The sequence below is a fragment of the Pseudonaja textilis genome, chromosome 2 (genome assembly GCF_049901715.1).
Source record: "Pseudonaja textilis isolate UNSWEBS1 chromosome 2, rPseTex1.2, whole genome shotgun sequence".
Lineage (NCBI taxonomy): Eukaryota > Metazoa > Chordata > Lepidosauria > Squamata > Elapidae > Pseudonaja > Pseudonaja textilis.
Genome location: NC_141991.1, coordinates 213,632,504 through 213,649,820, shown reverse-complemented (window position 1 = coordinate 213,649,820; position 17,317 = coordinate 213,632,504). Strand labels below are relative to the sequence as shown.

General features: G+C 35.5%; 1 protein-coding gene and 1 long non-coding RNA gene across 2 annotated transcripts in view; both read right to left on the bottom strand.

Moving 5' to 3' along the window:
- LOC148127357 (uncharacterized) overlaps positions 1-17,317 on the bottom strand; it is an 826,567-nt gene that overhangs the window by 256,032 nt on the left and 553,218 nt on the right. The gene's annotated exons all lie outside the window — the stretch shown is intronic.
- LOC113445087 (uncharacterized) overlaps positions 1-17,317 on the bottom strand; it is a 56,603-nt gene that overhangs the window by 4,897 nt on the left and 34,389 nt on the right. Inside the window, exons 8-11 of the mRNA XM_026714090.2 lie at positions 10,452-10,609; positions 8,549-8,591; positions 5,025-5,211; positions 246-381 (exon numbers count right to left, since the gene is read on the bottom strand). Of these exons, the coding sequence (XP_026569875.2) occupies positions 246-381; positions 5,025-5,211; positions 8,549-8,591; positions 10,452-10,609 (524 nt within the window). The remainder of the gene's footprint in view (positions 1-245; positions 382-5,024; positions 5,212-8,548; positions 8,592-10,451; positions 10,610-17,317) is intronic.

The following is a 17,317-nucleotide window of genomic DNA, read 5'->3' as shown; positions in this document are numbered from 1 at the left end:
CAAGGCACCAGACTGGAATCAGGAAAACTGTGGGTTCTACTTCTACCTTAGGCATAAGCTGAGTGACCTTGGGCCAATCCTTATATAAATAAAAGAAAATTCTTAATTGTCCAGGCAATGTTTTCAAATCATGTTGAACTTCTGTGCAATTTTTTTTCCTGCACCTACAGTGAAGTATAAACAGGCAAGCAGAAATATACCCGGGGGGTGGGGCATATAGTTGGAAAAAAGATGAAATGATTTACCTTTGGTTTTCCTTGACACTTTCGGCACATAAGTAGAAAGTAGTAAACTCTTCTGAAGGTGGCTGTACTTCAATCACAGATCTTCTGGAACCTAGGGTTTGTTCACTCACGGTGTAGCCCTGCAAGTAAATGCCCCCTGGGGGAAGCGGGGGAGATGGTAAATAAATGGCAAAGAATACTGGAAAAACTCCAAAAGATGTGATGGGAAAGGCTATTATATTTGGGCTATGAAAAGCCTCAAAACCAATCTGTGAAAGGACTCTTGAATTAGAGTTTCATGCTGACTTGCAGATAGTTACTGCATAAAATACAGATAGTTGCAGAATTCAGCAATTTTAAATTTTAGTATTTTAAAACAGAATTACCCTGTCTCAAGAGTCTACTGTACCATGGAAATAGGAGTTCTTCTATCTCAAGAGACCGTTTCATCAATGTGAGGGAAATGAACATATGAACCTGGGCTTTGAGGAGACTTGAAAGAAAAATCTGGAAAAAAATTATAAAATGGCTTTAAAAAACATGACTAGCTTAAACTTAATTATTTTTATTTATTTAAATATTTAATTTCTCTGGCTAGTCACTCAGCCATGAATCTCTGGTCAGCTTATAAAAGTTAAAACAAGCTGGAGTCGCGGTGATACGGCATGCGATCTTGGAGGTCTGAGATTGCTGACGATATCTTTGCTCCTGGATGGTCCAAACGGATCTAAATTATCCCAAAGAGATGGTGAATGTAAAGAACACATCCTGTTGATCTCAGGGACACTGCAAAGTCCCTGGTAGATCCAGAAGAAACTCTTTTTGCCAGTGGCAAAGAGGCAGCCATTAAAGCTGCTGAAGTTGGGACAGCTCCAAAACGAAAGAGAATGGAAAGAGAAAGTGTGCTGGTTTGGTGAGAATTTTTTCTTTACTTTAAGATTTGAAAGGACACCCTAAGGAAAAGAAAGAATCTGTAAAAGTTTTGACAGAAGTGATTAAGCGGCAATTTTAAACAGGAAGTCAAAGTAATATTTTTTAATTTTTTTTCTCATCGCTGGATTTTTTACACATGATTTTATATCTTGAGACTGGACTGTTTTTTCTTCTTCTTTAACCTATTCTTTCTCTCCTTTTTGACTTTATAATATTTTCAGCTAGAGACTCCCTTCTAGTCATCTTTTTAAATATCTTTTCCCCTTTTTAATTAATTTCTATTATATCTTGTTTGGAAAAGGAGGGGGAAAGAGAAAGCAGAAGAAACTTTGTAGCACTGCCAACTAGAGGCTTGGAAATATTCTTCCTCTTTTTTTTCTTGACCAGACAAAGCTGAGAAAGAACTGAGACTTCTTTTCAAGGACATTGCCTGTTTGATAAGATAGAGGGAAGAGCATGGGAGAGTATTATTGCAGGTGCTCTTCTGGGTTTCTATCAATAGCTGAAGTCTGGTGTTGAAGTTTATAGGAAAAAAAAGGTGATAAGACTCTGGAGAAGAGAGTTATAAACTTTAACAAAAGCCTTGGATAACCAAACAAGGTACAGTGTGCTCTTTTTACTTTTTTTAAGCTGGGCTATTTCTTACTTTAATAAACCCCCTCCTTACTAGCTTACTTTCTGTAATAGCTATTTGGATCTTTGGCCTTTTGGAACTTGTTTTTGTCTTTCTTTTTGTCTTTTGAAGTCTAATTTTTACCTTTGCATTTTATTTTAAAGGAAAAGCTTTAGTATTAATGATTTCCTTCCTTTTTTTTTCTTTTTAAGGGAGTAGTCTCTTTTCTTCTTTCTCTCTCCCTCCCTTGTATTTTTTTTTCCTATTTACCTTCCATATTGGTTTTTATTTTTATTTTTGTGGTTTTCTTTTTTTTTCTTATGCATCCTTTTATACCTGAGACCTTTTAATTGGATTGGTGTTGAAGAACCTGAAGAACATTTCTTTTCTCTTCTTTAGTTTTTTATTTTTTACTTTTCTTCCTTTTTCAGGATTTAACAAGTTTTTCTTTTTTGTGGGTGTTTATGGTCTTTTCTTCCATTTTTGAGTTTTTACTGCTATCTAACCAATTGATTGGATTAAGGTATACAAGAACCTGAAGAAATTTTATTATTATTATTATTTGGCTTCTTTTTTCCCACTATTTTTACTTGGAATTACAATTGGTTATTTCACAAGTGGATTAAGGTCTAGAAGAACCTGAAGATTTTGAATTATCTGAAATGAGTAGGAAACTGACAGCCCCGGTCCCTCAACTTCTACTTCTTCCTCTTCACCATCTGGAGGACAACAGATAGCGCTAGATTTGGCAAAATGGGAAAATTTACAACTGTTATTAATAGGGAGAATATCAACAATCAGGATGAATATACTACCCAGAATTTTATATTTGTTCGAAACATTTCCAGTTAGGCTTGGAAAAGATTATTTTGAAGATTTAAATAAAATTGTGTTGAAATATATATGGCAAGGTAAGAAAGCGAGAATAAAGTTAAAACTTTTGCAAGATGCCAGCATAGGAGGAGGATTTGGTTTGCCTAATTGGGAGTTGTATTACCAAGCTACAAATTTGATGTGGGTTAAGGAATGGATAACATTAAGAAATACTAGATAGTTGCCATTAGAAGGACATGATCTGTTATTGGGATGGCATGCTTTTCTATGGTATAAAGGAACTAAAACACAGGGTATTTTAGAAGACCTTATATATGGGAGTCTCTGTGGTTAAACTGGGAGAAGACTAAAAGGCAATGTTATTTGAAAATTCCACTCTGGCTATCGACTATTGAAGCATTTTCTTATCCTATAATATATAAAAAGGAACAAACAGTTAGATATGGTGAAATATTGAATGAAAAGGGTGAACTTAAATCTATGCAAAAATTAGAGGAACAAGGTATAAAGATGAATTGGTTTTCATATGCGCAAATACATTCAAGGTATGACAAAGATTCTAAAACAGAAGGTTTCTATGATAAATTGACTGATCTAGGTAAGATTTTGACAGGTACTGATGAAAAGGTGATTAAAAAATTGTATGGATATTTATTAGAAATTAAACTGGAAGAAGAACAAGGTAAAGAAACTATGATTGCTTGGGGGAAGAATTTTGGATATGGGATTGATGGCAAAAACTGTGGTCTCAAAATTATAAAATGACAATGTCAACAGCATATCAAGAAAATTTGTATAAGATGTTTTACAGGTAGCATTTCCCCCCGACAAGAATAGCAAGAATGTTCAAGAATAAATCTGAAAAATGTTGGAAATGTCATCAGATACCTGGCTCATATTACCATATGTGGTGGACTTGTGCGGATGCCAAAAAATATTGGACTAAAATCCACACATGGTTGGAAAAAATGACAAAAAAGCATACAGACTTGAAACCAGATATATTTTTATTGGGAATTTTACCTGAAATATATAGTAAAGAATTGAAATACCTGATTGTAAATGTATTAACAGTGGCTAGGATTGTATTTGCTAAAAATTGGAAAAATGAGAAAATACCATTACAGGAGGAAATCATTAAGAAAATATTGGAACGTGCTGAAATGAGTAGATTGACATTTGAAATCAGAGAAGAAGATGATAAACAATTTTATGAAATTTGGGATCTATTCTATCAATTGTTAGACAATAAAACATGGTAATAAAATATGTAGATTCTTAGAAAATAATAAATATATAAAGATGTATTCTTTTCTTATTATATCTACAAAATGATTGTAGGATAGATTTGAGATGATAATATGAACTGTCATAAAACAAATTAAGTAAAATATGGATTATTTCGTAAAACATGAATGAATAAAAGTATAGTCAAATGATTGATTAACAATGATATTAATGTATTTAATATTTGATTGAAAATATGAGAATATATACAATGTAATTGTAATTGAAGATTACGAAATGGAAGCACAAAACAATTGTAAACCAACCAACACACTGTATGTATATATATGTAAGATGGCTTGATGTTTTTATGTTTTGTTTGTCTATGTTTGTCTTAAAAACCAATAAGAATTTTTTTAAAAAAAGTTAAAACAACAAAGTAACAATTATGACAGCAGAGATAATAGCCTTCTTGGAGCCTATGAGATGATTTGTATAATAGATGGGACCCAAATTCCTTGTGTGTCCAATCACACTTGTCCAATAAAGAATTCCATTCTTCTTCTATTCTTCTTCCAAAGCATGCCATAGTTCTGACGGATCCCACAAATCAGGGCTCTTGGCTCTGACTGCTACTTTCTGCCAAAACTGACTTAAATTAACCACAGTGAAAGAACAACACTACAATATTATATTCCCAATATAAAACAAACTAAAATAGAACAGAGAAAACAATAACCAAAGAGAGAAATAAGAGAAAATGTGCAATAATATATGTATGTTCTAAGTCATGTGGTTATGGCCACCATCTACACATCTACATTTCTCTATGTTTCACCAGAATCTTTTTTCGGCTCTAATATACACAGAAGGCTAAATAGAAGACTGTCCTCACACATTTAGCATATGGAAGATGCAATCAACTGTCCCACTTGCTATACTGATTTCTAAACATGTATGTTATATAACTATCTTACATATTTTAAGAAGGATATAAAATAAATTAGTGGGAGAAGATCATTGCTTTTTCTAGCATAATTCAAAAGGTTATGGAAGTTTATATAACAGAATTATAATATTACCATTTACACAATATTACAAGATATTATGAACTATTTTATGTAACTCATGGAAAAAATGCTATTTCTCTAAAGGGAAAAAAGAATGCAAAACAGAAAGGCAGAGCCACTTACCAACAGCATGTGTAGAACGTATGCTAGCATAAAAATATAAACAGCCATCTTTCAAAATGCAATAATGTTGAACCCATATATTCTTGGTTTTGTCTAGCTGGTGGAGGAGCCCCAAGCACTCTGGGTTTTTGATAGCAAGTGGTGGAAGGCTTGTATTGTGCATGATGACATCTTCCCACACATGGTTCTGTTGTTAACATTAGAAAATAAGTCAATTTTACCCACTTGTACCAAAACTACTGACATGCAAACATCTCTACATGTTTTTAAAAGCGGACTAATCAATTATTTGTTCAGTGTGCAACAAATACCTTTCATTTTTAGGGCTAAACATCTGTCATATCCAATTTGTATCCTTCTATTTAGTGCATTCAATTTTTAAACATCATTATATTTACTGTAAGTGACCATTTCATGACATCAAGAAACACTTATTGAGAAATATATCTAATGGTAGTAGAAATTTTTCTTAAGTAGTGAAATGAAGCTACTTCTTAATTAATGATAATTATTCGATGTGCTTCCTAAATAGGACCTTTAAATGAGGCAGTTGAAATGTAACCTCAGAAACTATTTTTAGGCATCAACATTCACTCTGGAGCTTGCTTATAAATGAATTTCATGACATTTAAGTTTCTTGGGGGGAAAATCATTTATCATAAGTTCCTGTAGATTGCAGCTGATAAAGCAGCTTGAATGCATGAAATTTTATTGCACTTAAGTTTCATGATCTTTAAAATGTCACACAAGTTTGAGAAGTTTCTAAGGGGCAGCTCTGTCATGGACACATTGATATGATTGAACATTCAGTTGCTGTTATTTCTCTCTGTCAAGGACGAGCTTTGTTTTACTGACTTGTTTCAAGCCTGAGCTGAAATACTCATAAACATTTATATTATTATGGTTTGTTGTACAGCCAGATGTTCAGATTAGATTTGGCATTTTTATTCACCTTTCAGTTCTTCCCAAGGATCAGGACTATGCAGCTGTTGATGTTTGATGGTGTTACAAATATCGTTGCAGGATGTAAGTTGTTCTAAGTAAAGCTCCCTTTTGCAATTTATTGGTGGTGATTTTGTTAATGCCGATGGTATTCAAATGGTTCAAATCCCGTTGTTTTGAGATTGCACCCAAGGCATTTATTACTATTGGTACCACCTTTGCTTTGTTCTACCACAGTTGTTCTATTTCTATTTGCAGCTTTTTATATTTTGTTATCATCTCCTTTTCTATTATTAGTATTATTCCAGACAGGAAATAAGTGGTAAGCCATTTCTGAGAAAAAGCATAGTTTTTATTGGCACATTTATGTGATTACTGTATGAAACAAGAATGGATAAAAGGCTTTGAGCAAATTTAATATAATGGTTAAGTTATTGAGCTAGAAACCAGGAGACTGAGTTCTAGTCCTGCCTTAGGCCAGAAAACCTCAGGTTTACTATGAGACAATCACTTTTTTAGCCCAAAAACAAAAACAAGCTGGTCAGTTTCAAAAACAAGCTGGTCAGTCAATTCATGTTGCAACCAATGGATCAATATTCAATTAATTTTTTTTTTTTTAAGGAGGAGGGACCCTGCATGTGTTGGAAAACACTAGGAAGGGAAAAACAAGGCCATTAATAAGGCCATTAATTCCAGAAGTTTATTTTTTATTCCATTTACTGGTCATCCCTCTTCAGATATCTTTGGGCAGCTTGTGTGTGTGTGTGTGTGTGTGTGTGTGTGTGTGTGTGTGTGTGTTTCTACATAGTACATGCATATACACATTCACAGAGTGAATTGGTGAGAATGTCAAACCCTGAGGATCTCATAGATGAGGAGTCATGCAGAATCTCTCCCTACTAATTAACACTAACTGAAAACAAACAAAGAATGGAAGAGAACCACAGTAAAACAATGCCTCTCACCCTCACTCCAAGATGCTGATCCAAAAGAACATAATGGTTAATGATAATGTAAGCTGCAAAAAATCAAGGGACATGAGGATACATGAATCATCCCATCTCCATCACAGATCCTACTTCCTTCCAGTCTTAGGTCTGGGTTTTTTAAGAGAATGTGGACTAGAACTTCTTCAAAGCCAATGGCACCACTTCCTCACTCAAAAAAGCTGACACCTTTCTATAAACTAAATTACAGGTCACTTCCCAGGTGACTATCCAATAGGGCTTGATCTAACAACACATGTGTCAAGGTAACAGATTGAAGAACTCCATCCATTTCCTCAGGAACTCAGAATAAAACTCATTCCAGATAACTTCACAAGGCTTTTGCCCAAATACTTCAACTGGAACTGACCAGTTGGATTCCAATACTGAGTGGATCTGAGCAAGTTTATATGTAAAATATCAAGAATATTCCTCATAAGAGTCCTAGAGATGATACTATGGCTTGTCTTTCCTCATCAGCAACTGGGTTGTTATAACAGTCTGCCAGGCAGGCACTAGCAAATACAATAAGGATGGAGAAATGAGAACATTTTAATATCTTTATAACTACAGTGTAAACTCTAATTGGCATCCTTACTCATGCTTGGTTGGATTCATTCTTAGTCTTCATTCAACAGTGATCCAGGCATTTCTTTATATACTTCATTTCCTGGAGTTCCTCAGAAAACCAAGATGTATCCCAATATTGGCACAGGGAGAGGGGCTATGTAGGGGCAATCTGATCTAAGGCCTCATCAACATACTCATTTCAGGATGCCATCTCAGCCTAACAGTCCACCAGACCCTCATGGAAAAGCTCAAAGTCTTTCTAGAACCCTATTGTATCAGAACTTTACATCTTGCAGTGGGTGGGTGGCACCAATGAGCCAAAAAGCAATCAAAAAGTGATCTGACCTTGACAATGGATTGATGATTATGTTTGCCAAACCTAGATCATGTAAACTGCCCCAAAACAAAAACTAGCTTCAGTGTGCAATGTTCAGTATGCTTGGGATCTGATGACTTGAACAGGTCCATAGTTGCCATGGAAACCATGACCTACTAAGCTACTCCAGACTCAATGTCACTGGGCAGCAAATTGAAATTTCCAAGTATTGCAAGGCTAAGGGTTTCAATCACCAATCCAGCAATGGAACCAGAAGCTCAGGCAGGGAAGATACTGTGCAGCAGGGAGGATAGTACAACAGCAACAGTCTTCTTCAGATAGTCTCTTACTTGGTTATCTACAGGGCAGATCCTCTGAGGGGCCACCATAAAACCAAAGTAGCCACATCTCTGTCTTGACCTACCCAGGTTTCAATGATACAAGCCAGGTCAGCTCTCTCATCCATTATCAAATCATATATGAGGACAGCTTTATTAGAGTGATCTGGCATTCAACAGCCGGAATTGTAGCCAGTTGTTACCTGGCTCTTAGAGGAGTTCCTGTAAGTTGGAAATTGGGATTGTAATTCAAACAGTGAGCCTAACATCTTTAAAAGTGAATGATCCCGCCCCAGCATCCCTTCATATCTGCTCTGAGGTTCCAGTCCTCTATATCAAACAATAAATTTAATATTTTAGAAACCATATTACCTGATGAATAGGATGTGCAGCTTTTTCCATGATATCTACCCACCTTTGGGAAAAAAGTACAAAAAGGTATAGTTTTGTTGGGAAGAAAAGAATTATGCATCGACTAACAGCAATTGAAAGGCTTATGCAAGATAAGATTGAAGCCTCTTGAACTGCGCACATTTGATATTTCTCTATTTGTCTAGTGCAAAAGAATGGATGGTAACTCACTGGAACACCTAGTTCCTTCTCTGAGCTGTGAACTTAGCATACACATTTGCTCAAGTGAGTAAGTTTGATGTGGTGGTTAAAGGTATATAGCTAGAATCTCAGAGGCTGTAAGTTCAAGCCACCCCAACCCCCTGGCCCTGATATAAAGCTAACTGGATGACCTTGGGCCAGTCACTGTCAGTCAATTCTATGAAACAAGCAATGGCAAACCACTTCCAAAAGTATTGACAAGGAAACTGGAAAAATGTAACCAGTAGTTACCATGAGTCAGCACTGACTCAAAGCACTAGGCAAATAAACAAACCCTCATTTTGTGCAAGTATATTAAGAAACTTGCTTTGAGGTAAAGCTTTCATCCTCATTATGAGGGTATGGAGAGGAGAAGGAAGAAGTATTTTATTTTGTCAATAGCTAGAAGGCTGAAGACAGTGCCTAAAAGTATCAATCTTTCAATCAGACAAAAGCAGTGTACAAGTAGTCCTCATTTAGCAACTGCCTTGTTTAATAATTGATTGTGATGATGATGATGATGATGATGATGATGATGATGATGATGAAAAAGTAACTTGATGACCCATCCTCACATTTACAAACATTGCAAGTCTACAAAGCAAAAGAAAAGTTCATAGGCACAATTACAGTTTCACTTAAAAACCACTTCATTTAACCACCCAGTTACTGATTCCAGTTGTGGTCACTAAATGAGGGCTATTTGTAGAGATAGAGTGGAATGAAAGGAACACTCCTTGTTATTATCTTGATCATCAGTACTGCTAATGGTCAGTAACATGAATGATGCTTCTGGAGTTGTGTGTGTGTGTGTGTGTACACATACATACACGACACCAAGGAAATCCACTAATGGTAATTCTGGCATATACACCATATGTATGAACAAACAAGGAATAGTATAGAGCAGTGGTGTTAAACTCAAGCCCCAGGGGCCGAATCTGGCCCGTGGGGTGTTTAGATCTGGTCTGCAGGGCTGCTGTGAAAATAGCCAAGGACCAGCCTGAGGTGCCTTTGCCAGCAAAAACAGAGCTCGGGAGGTTTCAACAGCTTCCTGCAACCCCCTGCCAGCAAAAATGAAGTTCGGGAGGGGCGTCCCTCCCAAGCTCCATTTTTACTGGCAGATGGTTGCAGAAGGCCGTTGAAACCGCCTGAGCTCTGTTTTCGCTGGCAGAGTGCTTGGGTTGCCACAGGCAATCCCGACACGAGTGACAGCAAGCTGGCCATGCCCACCTGGGACCCAAGGTCAAACACAACCCTGATGCGGCCCTGAATGAAATTGAGTTTGAAACCCCTGGTACAGAAGAAAGCATTAAATCCTTCTTTTGCTTCTGAACTTTTGATAGAGCTCTTGTTGGTCATGTGAAAAATAGAATCTTGGACCAGATATAACTGATGTGATCTAACAGAACTGCAATATTAAAGAAAAAAGAGAAATGCCCCCCCCCCAGCCCCCCCCAAACAAACTACTGGGAATAAGAGAATGCTAACAGAGACAATCCTTGCCAGAGAAAGAGAGAACTGTAATTAAGTCTGAGTGCCATATGCTTGTTCTCCCTCCCTCCCACAACAGGCTGATGGGTATTTCTGTTACATAACTTAATAAATGCAGCACACACACACACACACACACACACACACACACACAGAGCGAAGACATACTAATTTAATGACTGGAATGTACCTCTTCATTTCTTGGGCTGATATAGCGTAGAAATAAAAAACCCTGTTTCCAGCCCGAGGAACACATCTAAATGCAAAAGGCTTGCCCAGGCTGTTATCCACGCCAATTTCAGCACCTTCGACCTTTGTTACTTCCAACGGTCTGCATTTTCCTTCATCCTACAACAAAATCAACAAATTCAAGCTTAAAGAGTGCTTGTGATGCAAGTTTAATTGTCAGAGGTAGAAAGGCATAGCATTATTTATGTAGCAAGACTAATCCTAATTTATCTAATCCTAATTTAGACAAATTGTGAAACACTTATGCTTTTCTCTAATGTTCCTACACATTGGATATCTCAATATTCTATATTTTCTAATAGCACAGCTTGGAAAGAAGAGGCCAATTTCTCTGGCCACATTCCTCCACTTTCATCATCAGCACCATGATAATATTTTTAAAGTTTACAGAATATGGTGGATGACAATGGGCCATATAATGTTGCCTTGTAACCACAAATCTTATTAATATTTTCAGTCTAGTTGGACAATACTTATTTGATTTTATAACTGACAGGTTATTGCAACATGTTTGTAAATCAATCATGATTCCCAAATACAGTCAGAAAATACAATTTAAGTAAGAAACTAGTTCAATATGGAATTGAAATTGAATCTGATAGACCACGGATATCAGATCTTGCCCCTCCTCCCTTATTAAGCAAACCAATCTCCTACAGTTTTATTTAAGAAGAGTGATTAGGAAAAGCTATCTCTTCAAAATGTTACACAAGTTCTGTTTCATGGGCAATCAATTTTGCTTTCTCAATCTTGGTCATTTTACATATTGATGTTTGTTGATCAATATTAAGTTATAAATATTTAACCAAAGAAGTAGCAGGAGCAAACATAACTCAAAATCTTTGCCATCAAATATATATTTTTATAATTGGGAGAAAGGGAAGGATCTCAAACTGAATAGTATTACAGTCAGAATTCATAACACTTTTTAAAATAAACAGATCCACTATTTGGACTAAGGTAACTTAAAACTATGACTTGATTGGATGCCAGCAAACATTTTTTTAAAAAAATTAGGACTGAAAAGGAAGGCTTTCTCTCGAAAATCTGTCCCACCAGTATAATGAAAATACATTTATGATTTTATAGAGCTGAGCCTTGAGCTGATACAAAATGGAAGTATAAATCTGAACCTAAAACTATAGAATGAATTCCTAACTATGGGTAGCATAAATTATATCTTAGCCTTAGGGCATGTCATTTGGAGTAGACTTGAAATACATCCTAGCTCAGTTATTAGGGATGAGTTTGGTCCTGTTAATCTTGAGGAAGTGGGCAGGACTCTTAGAATTAAAAGCCATCTCAGTATATACTTTTATCCTTCTGTGCTACCCAAGGCTGACTGGGAAATAGTGTATGGTAAGTCTAACCAGCACGAATGCATCCTTGTAAGGGAGGCAGTTCTGCTGACCTTTAAAGATACTATGGGCATGCTCTCCCCTCTTGAAAGATTCCTAAACACAAATTTTGTTTTGGACAAAATTTCATTGTTTAAAGATATTTGCCTTCTGCCATCAAAAGGCCCTGAATGAAACAGCATTGATTGCACCTATGAATAATCTCTGGAAAAAGTAGTATGGAGATAGTGTGTTCATTTTAGCAACCTTTGATACCATTAACTCTGGTATCCTTCTGGACCAGCTCCAGGAGTTAGAATTGGGACATTGTTTTATTCTGCTTCTCAACCTTCCTCTGCAGTCAGTGTCAATGGCGGATATGGGGATGTCTCACATTTCCTATGGTGTGGAATGCCTCAAGGCTCAACTGTCTCCCTGCTCATGTTTAACTACTTGAAGCCACTGGATAAGGTCATTCAACATCTTGAAATGTGGTGTCATCAATACACTGATGATACCCTGCTCCATATCTCTGCCCTGAATAACCAAATGATGCAATGCAGGTTTTATCTCATTGCCTGGGGTCTGTGGGTTCTGTATGGAAAGAAGAAGATACAATTCAACCACAGCAAGATGGAGTACTTTGGGTTTTAGGGTCTCTTGGAGCTGATGATTTCCACTCTTTAATTCTACATCGGACAGGATTATTGCACAATTTGGGGTCCACAAACAGCAGGTAATAGATATGACATGGGACTTTTCCACAGCTTTGTTGTTCCCCTTCCTAGATAAGAAAGCCCAATACATGATCATTCATGCTTGGGTAACCCTCCAAATAGACTACTGCTATGCACTATATATAGAGCTGACCCTGAAGAACATTTAGAAGGTTCAAATGGTCCATTAAGTCCATGTTACACTTTTGCTCTGTGAAATGCCCCGGCTCCCAATTTGCTTCTGGGTAGAATTAAGAAGCTGTTTATTATTATGTATACATCTCTATATGGCATGGAACCAGAGTATTTATATGCCTTTTTTAGCTGTAAAAAAGTGATTTATTTAAAAAAATAAAGACACTGCATCTAGGTTACATAACTTAAGACAACTATTTGATGGCACAAAGCGTTAGGATTTTTTTTAGAAACATTGCTCTAGTTATTCTCCTCCAGTGGTTCTGTAAGACCGAATTGCAATGATCAAACAATATCATATGGATTTAGCAAAGTACTGTGAAAACTGTACTGATAATATGTTACATCACATTTTATAAATACAGAATGAAATTTGAGTACAATGTGTATGTTCTACTTTATTGAATTTTAATTTACTGCTTTGTTCCATCTCCATTTCCAGTCCATAGTCCCTTGAAAGCATTTGAAAACTGGCCAGGTGTTCATGTTCAGTTCTCTAACTTTTGAACACTAAATGTATGCTCATCACTATCACCCAATCAGTGTTTCTTCCAGGTGACCAATTGGATGATGAGACATCATCATTCAAATAATGCCTTTCCCTCAAGCTACTGAAGCACTTAATAAAAAAATATATTGACATTGCTATTTTAAACTGGTGACATTGCATAAATATATATGGGTCCAGAAAGGCTTTAGAATGGCTCGTAGTCTATTCAAATCTGGCTTAGTTTTATTTAGTACTCATAGCATATATGGTAGGTTAATTGTGTATGTGTGTATGTGTGTGTGTTGTCTGTAAAAATATAATTTGTGCAAAAGTGTCCAGTTTCAAAATGTTCACTTTCAGATTTTGATGAAGTTTCTTATAAGTTGAATTTGATGTACAGCTTTCCTATGTAAAAACTAAAGAGATGTTTTATTTTAAAAAAATGGCTAGATAAATTCTTAGAAAGTAGTTCATTTCAAATGCTTATGCATTTATACACACAGATGCACAAACAAATCTTGTGATTAATTCTAGCCAGATTACTATTGTTTCAGAAGGCATTTTATTTCTCTAATAATATATTTAGCTAAAATAAATAATAAAACTGGACAGCTCTGACTTCATCAGTGTGAAGAGCTTTGTTTGATGCTTGCACACTATGCTTCTTCTTTTTCTAAAATTCCAAAAGATAAGCAGCACATTTTTATTATAATGCTATGAACAGGATTTTATTTTCTTAAAACTCCCTTTACAATCCCAATGAGGCTATTGTATTATTTTTTAAAAAAAAAAACTATGGCAAGATATTTAGCTTTATTTGCTGAAACCAAATGTAAACCAACAGTGAAATAAAAATGAAGAGAAATGGCCAATTACACAGAAGGAAGATGAGAGCAATAACAAAGCTTCTGTTTTAAATGCCAGAGATCCTCTATTTAACTTTTTACATCTCGAGATAGATCTGAAAAGATACCTGCTTGACTCTCTGAAGAGTCACGAGTCCTACTTATAAAATGGAAGTGTTGCTGTCTTATATAATGTAGGCTCCTGCTTCATATGGAAATCATACAAACTTGCAACCCAAATACAAAGATTTTTTTCCCTATGAACAGAAGTTATTTGAATAATGCTGTCTGGGGTAGTGGAGGTGCTTTATCAGATCACTTACATAGTGAGCTATCCCATTTTTGTGACATTGGAACAGAGATTCTCCTGATCAACTTCTAGGCCAGCATTTATCAATCTTGGCAGCTTACAAATGGCTGGACTCCAACTTCCAGAATTATCCAGCCAGCTTGAAGTCCACCCATCTGAAAGCTGCTAAGGTTGAGATACACTGTTCTATACAATTGAAAATTAAAGGAGCCAATTATATTTCTTAATATTAAAGCAGTTTCACACTTTCTGTGAATTAATCATGGGAGATTAAGATATTAATAAGCCTTTGTGCAACACCTGGCTAGAGAATAGAGTTTCCCAAGATTAGTGTTAGTTACATTTCAATAAGAATTCTCAGGATTGAGGACTACCAGTTTGAGTCTCTTCGCTGACAGACCGAAACCACGATCGTGCGCATTTTTTGATCCATGCTCAACGCTGGAGCGCCCCGAGCTGGCTGGTTTTGGGGTTAAGCCACCCTGTAGAGGTGGTGAAGAGGGGGGAGATTGCCAGCAGGGTTGAGGAGAGCCTCATCTCTCCTCCTCAGCTAGCCATTACTCCCTTTCCTGAAGGTGGTTGCAGTGGTGGTCAGAAATGGCCTCATCAAAGAAGAACTTGACTGGAAAAGAACATGCAGGCGGAAGATAAGAAGAGAAAGTTTTGGTTGACTGGGTTAAACTGCAAAAGCAACAACGTAAGGTACCCTGGAATTTAAAATATAAAAAAATAACGTTGTTCCCAAAGAAGATTTTGAAGCAGTGAAGGAGAGAGGGAAGGGAAAGGACTTGGTTTTTTTTCTTTCCTTCCTTATACTGACAGCTAAGAGACGTAAGCAAGAAATTGAAAAAAAAATCCACTTTGACATCAATAGGCATTTAAGCTGAAAATAAAATGTCAAAGGGATAATAAAGATTTCTGGATACTTAAAAGCTTTTAAAAGCAGGAAAGGAGAGAAAAAGAATAAAAGGGCGGGATCTGGAAAAATGGAGGAGACTGCCTGGAATTAAAAGGAATTTACAATGAAATCTCAACAAGATTCCTAAAAGATACATTTGAACTGAAACCTGGCAACAAAATAATAGAACCCCAGGAAGAGAAATTGGAAAAAAGAAGCAAGAAGAAACATTCTTTGGATTACTTGGTGATCTTTGGATTTTTGGCTATTGCATTTAAATGACTAAAGTCAATTGGGTGGTTGTTTAAAAGTGTTTAAAATGGCACCACTTTCAAAAGAACTGAACATGGAACTTAAAAAGTACAAAGAAGATGTACAAGAAGGGAGAGGTTCTTTTGGCTTCGTATTTCAACTCTTAGAAATTGAGATCTGGAACTATGAGAAACAACAAGAAACGCTTGCAGAACAAGAAAATTGGGACAAAGAAGAAGCCATCTTTAATGATCAAGTAATTTTATATGGGGGAAAAAAGGAAAGGGGGGAAAGAGAATGAAAAGTTTAAGATTTGAAAAAACAACCAAAAAAAGAATAGTTTGAAAAATAAGTATAATATAAGAAAGCAACAGAAGAGGGGATTACAGAAGAGAGAATTAGAAGTAGAGAGACAAGGAGGTAAAAAGGGAAGGGAGAAGAAGGGGGAAGAAGGAAAGGAAAAGAAGTTATAAAGATCAGAACAAGGTATAGAGAAACAGAGAAAAGGTATAAGAATTGAAAGTATAAACCTATTTAGAGACAATGGGTGAAAACTTAATTGTAAAAGGGATTCTGCAAAGGTACATAAGACAGTATTGTTATATTACAAATAGAAATAATTTTAGAAAATATGATTAAAATGATGGATAAAATATTTATTGTAATCTAGTGGAATGTTTGTTAATAAATAAATGAAATAAAGTGAATGAGAGAATTAAATTAGGAAAGGATTGAAACCTTTTAACTATTATTAATGAAGATGTTAAGATTTTAATGAATATTAATGATAGAATTGAATTGGAATGGAATGAGTGCTTTATTTTTATATATATATATATATATATATATATATATATATATATATATATATATATATATATATATATATATATATATATATATATATATATATATAAAACCTTTTTGTAAGAATATAGTGTGTATTTTAAGAATGTACCAAGCAGAATTCGATTGGAAGTTATGTATTATATTAAATGTTATAATCTTAAAGGTATACATTGAAGCTTAAATAAGAGTTGAATGGATAAAATTAAAAGATATAAAGGTGTCATACTCCAATTAATAACTACAGGGGAAAATTTGTTTAGTGAGAAAAGATAATATGAAATTGAAACAGGACAGACAAAAGTATAATATAAATAAAGTTGAGAAAATTAAAAGAGGGGGAAAACTATGTACAAAATGTAAAACAGGAATAAGATATGGAATAGAACACAAAAATGAGTATGAAATTGAGTTTTGTGTCTGTATAAAGAAGTGATAAGCCGGGACCATGCTATTTTCAAAAAAAGATGTTTTATTTGTATTATGTTTTTTTTCTTTGTGAAAACCCAAATATAATAATAAAAAAAAGAATTCTCAGGATTGTACTATAAATGACTGTAAAGAAAATCCAAAGTGCTTACTGAATGTACAACAGCTTAGAAACAAAGTACTTGATCCTGGGTGGCTGATTAAGAAGTAGTCAGGTGCAGCCTCTCCACCCCAGATGCTCTCTTGAAGTTTAGGCTCCTGTTCACAGAATTGTTAGTAATGGCTACATTAGCTAAGTAATTATAGGAGTGGGAGGCCTTAGCCCTGGAGGGCTCTCAAGATGAGGAAGTCAGTTCAAGAGACAGAATAGAGGAGGAAGGGTTAAAATCAGGAGTGGGATTCTACCCCTTCACACCTATTCACTAGAACCAGTTGTTAACATTCTAAGAGTTCGGAAAACCAGTTGTTAGAAGAAATTATTGGCCTAAT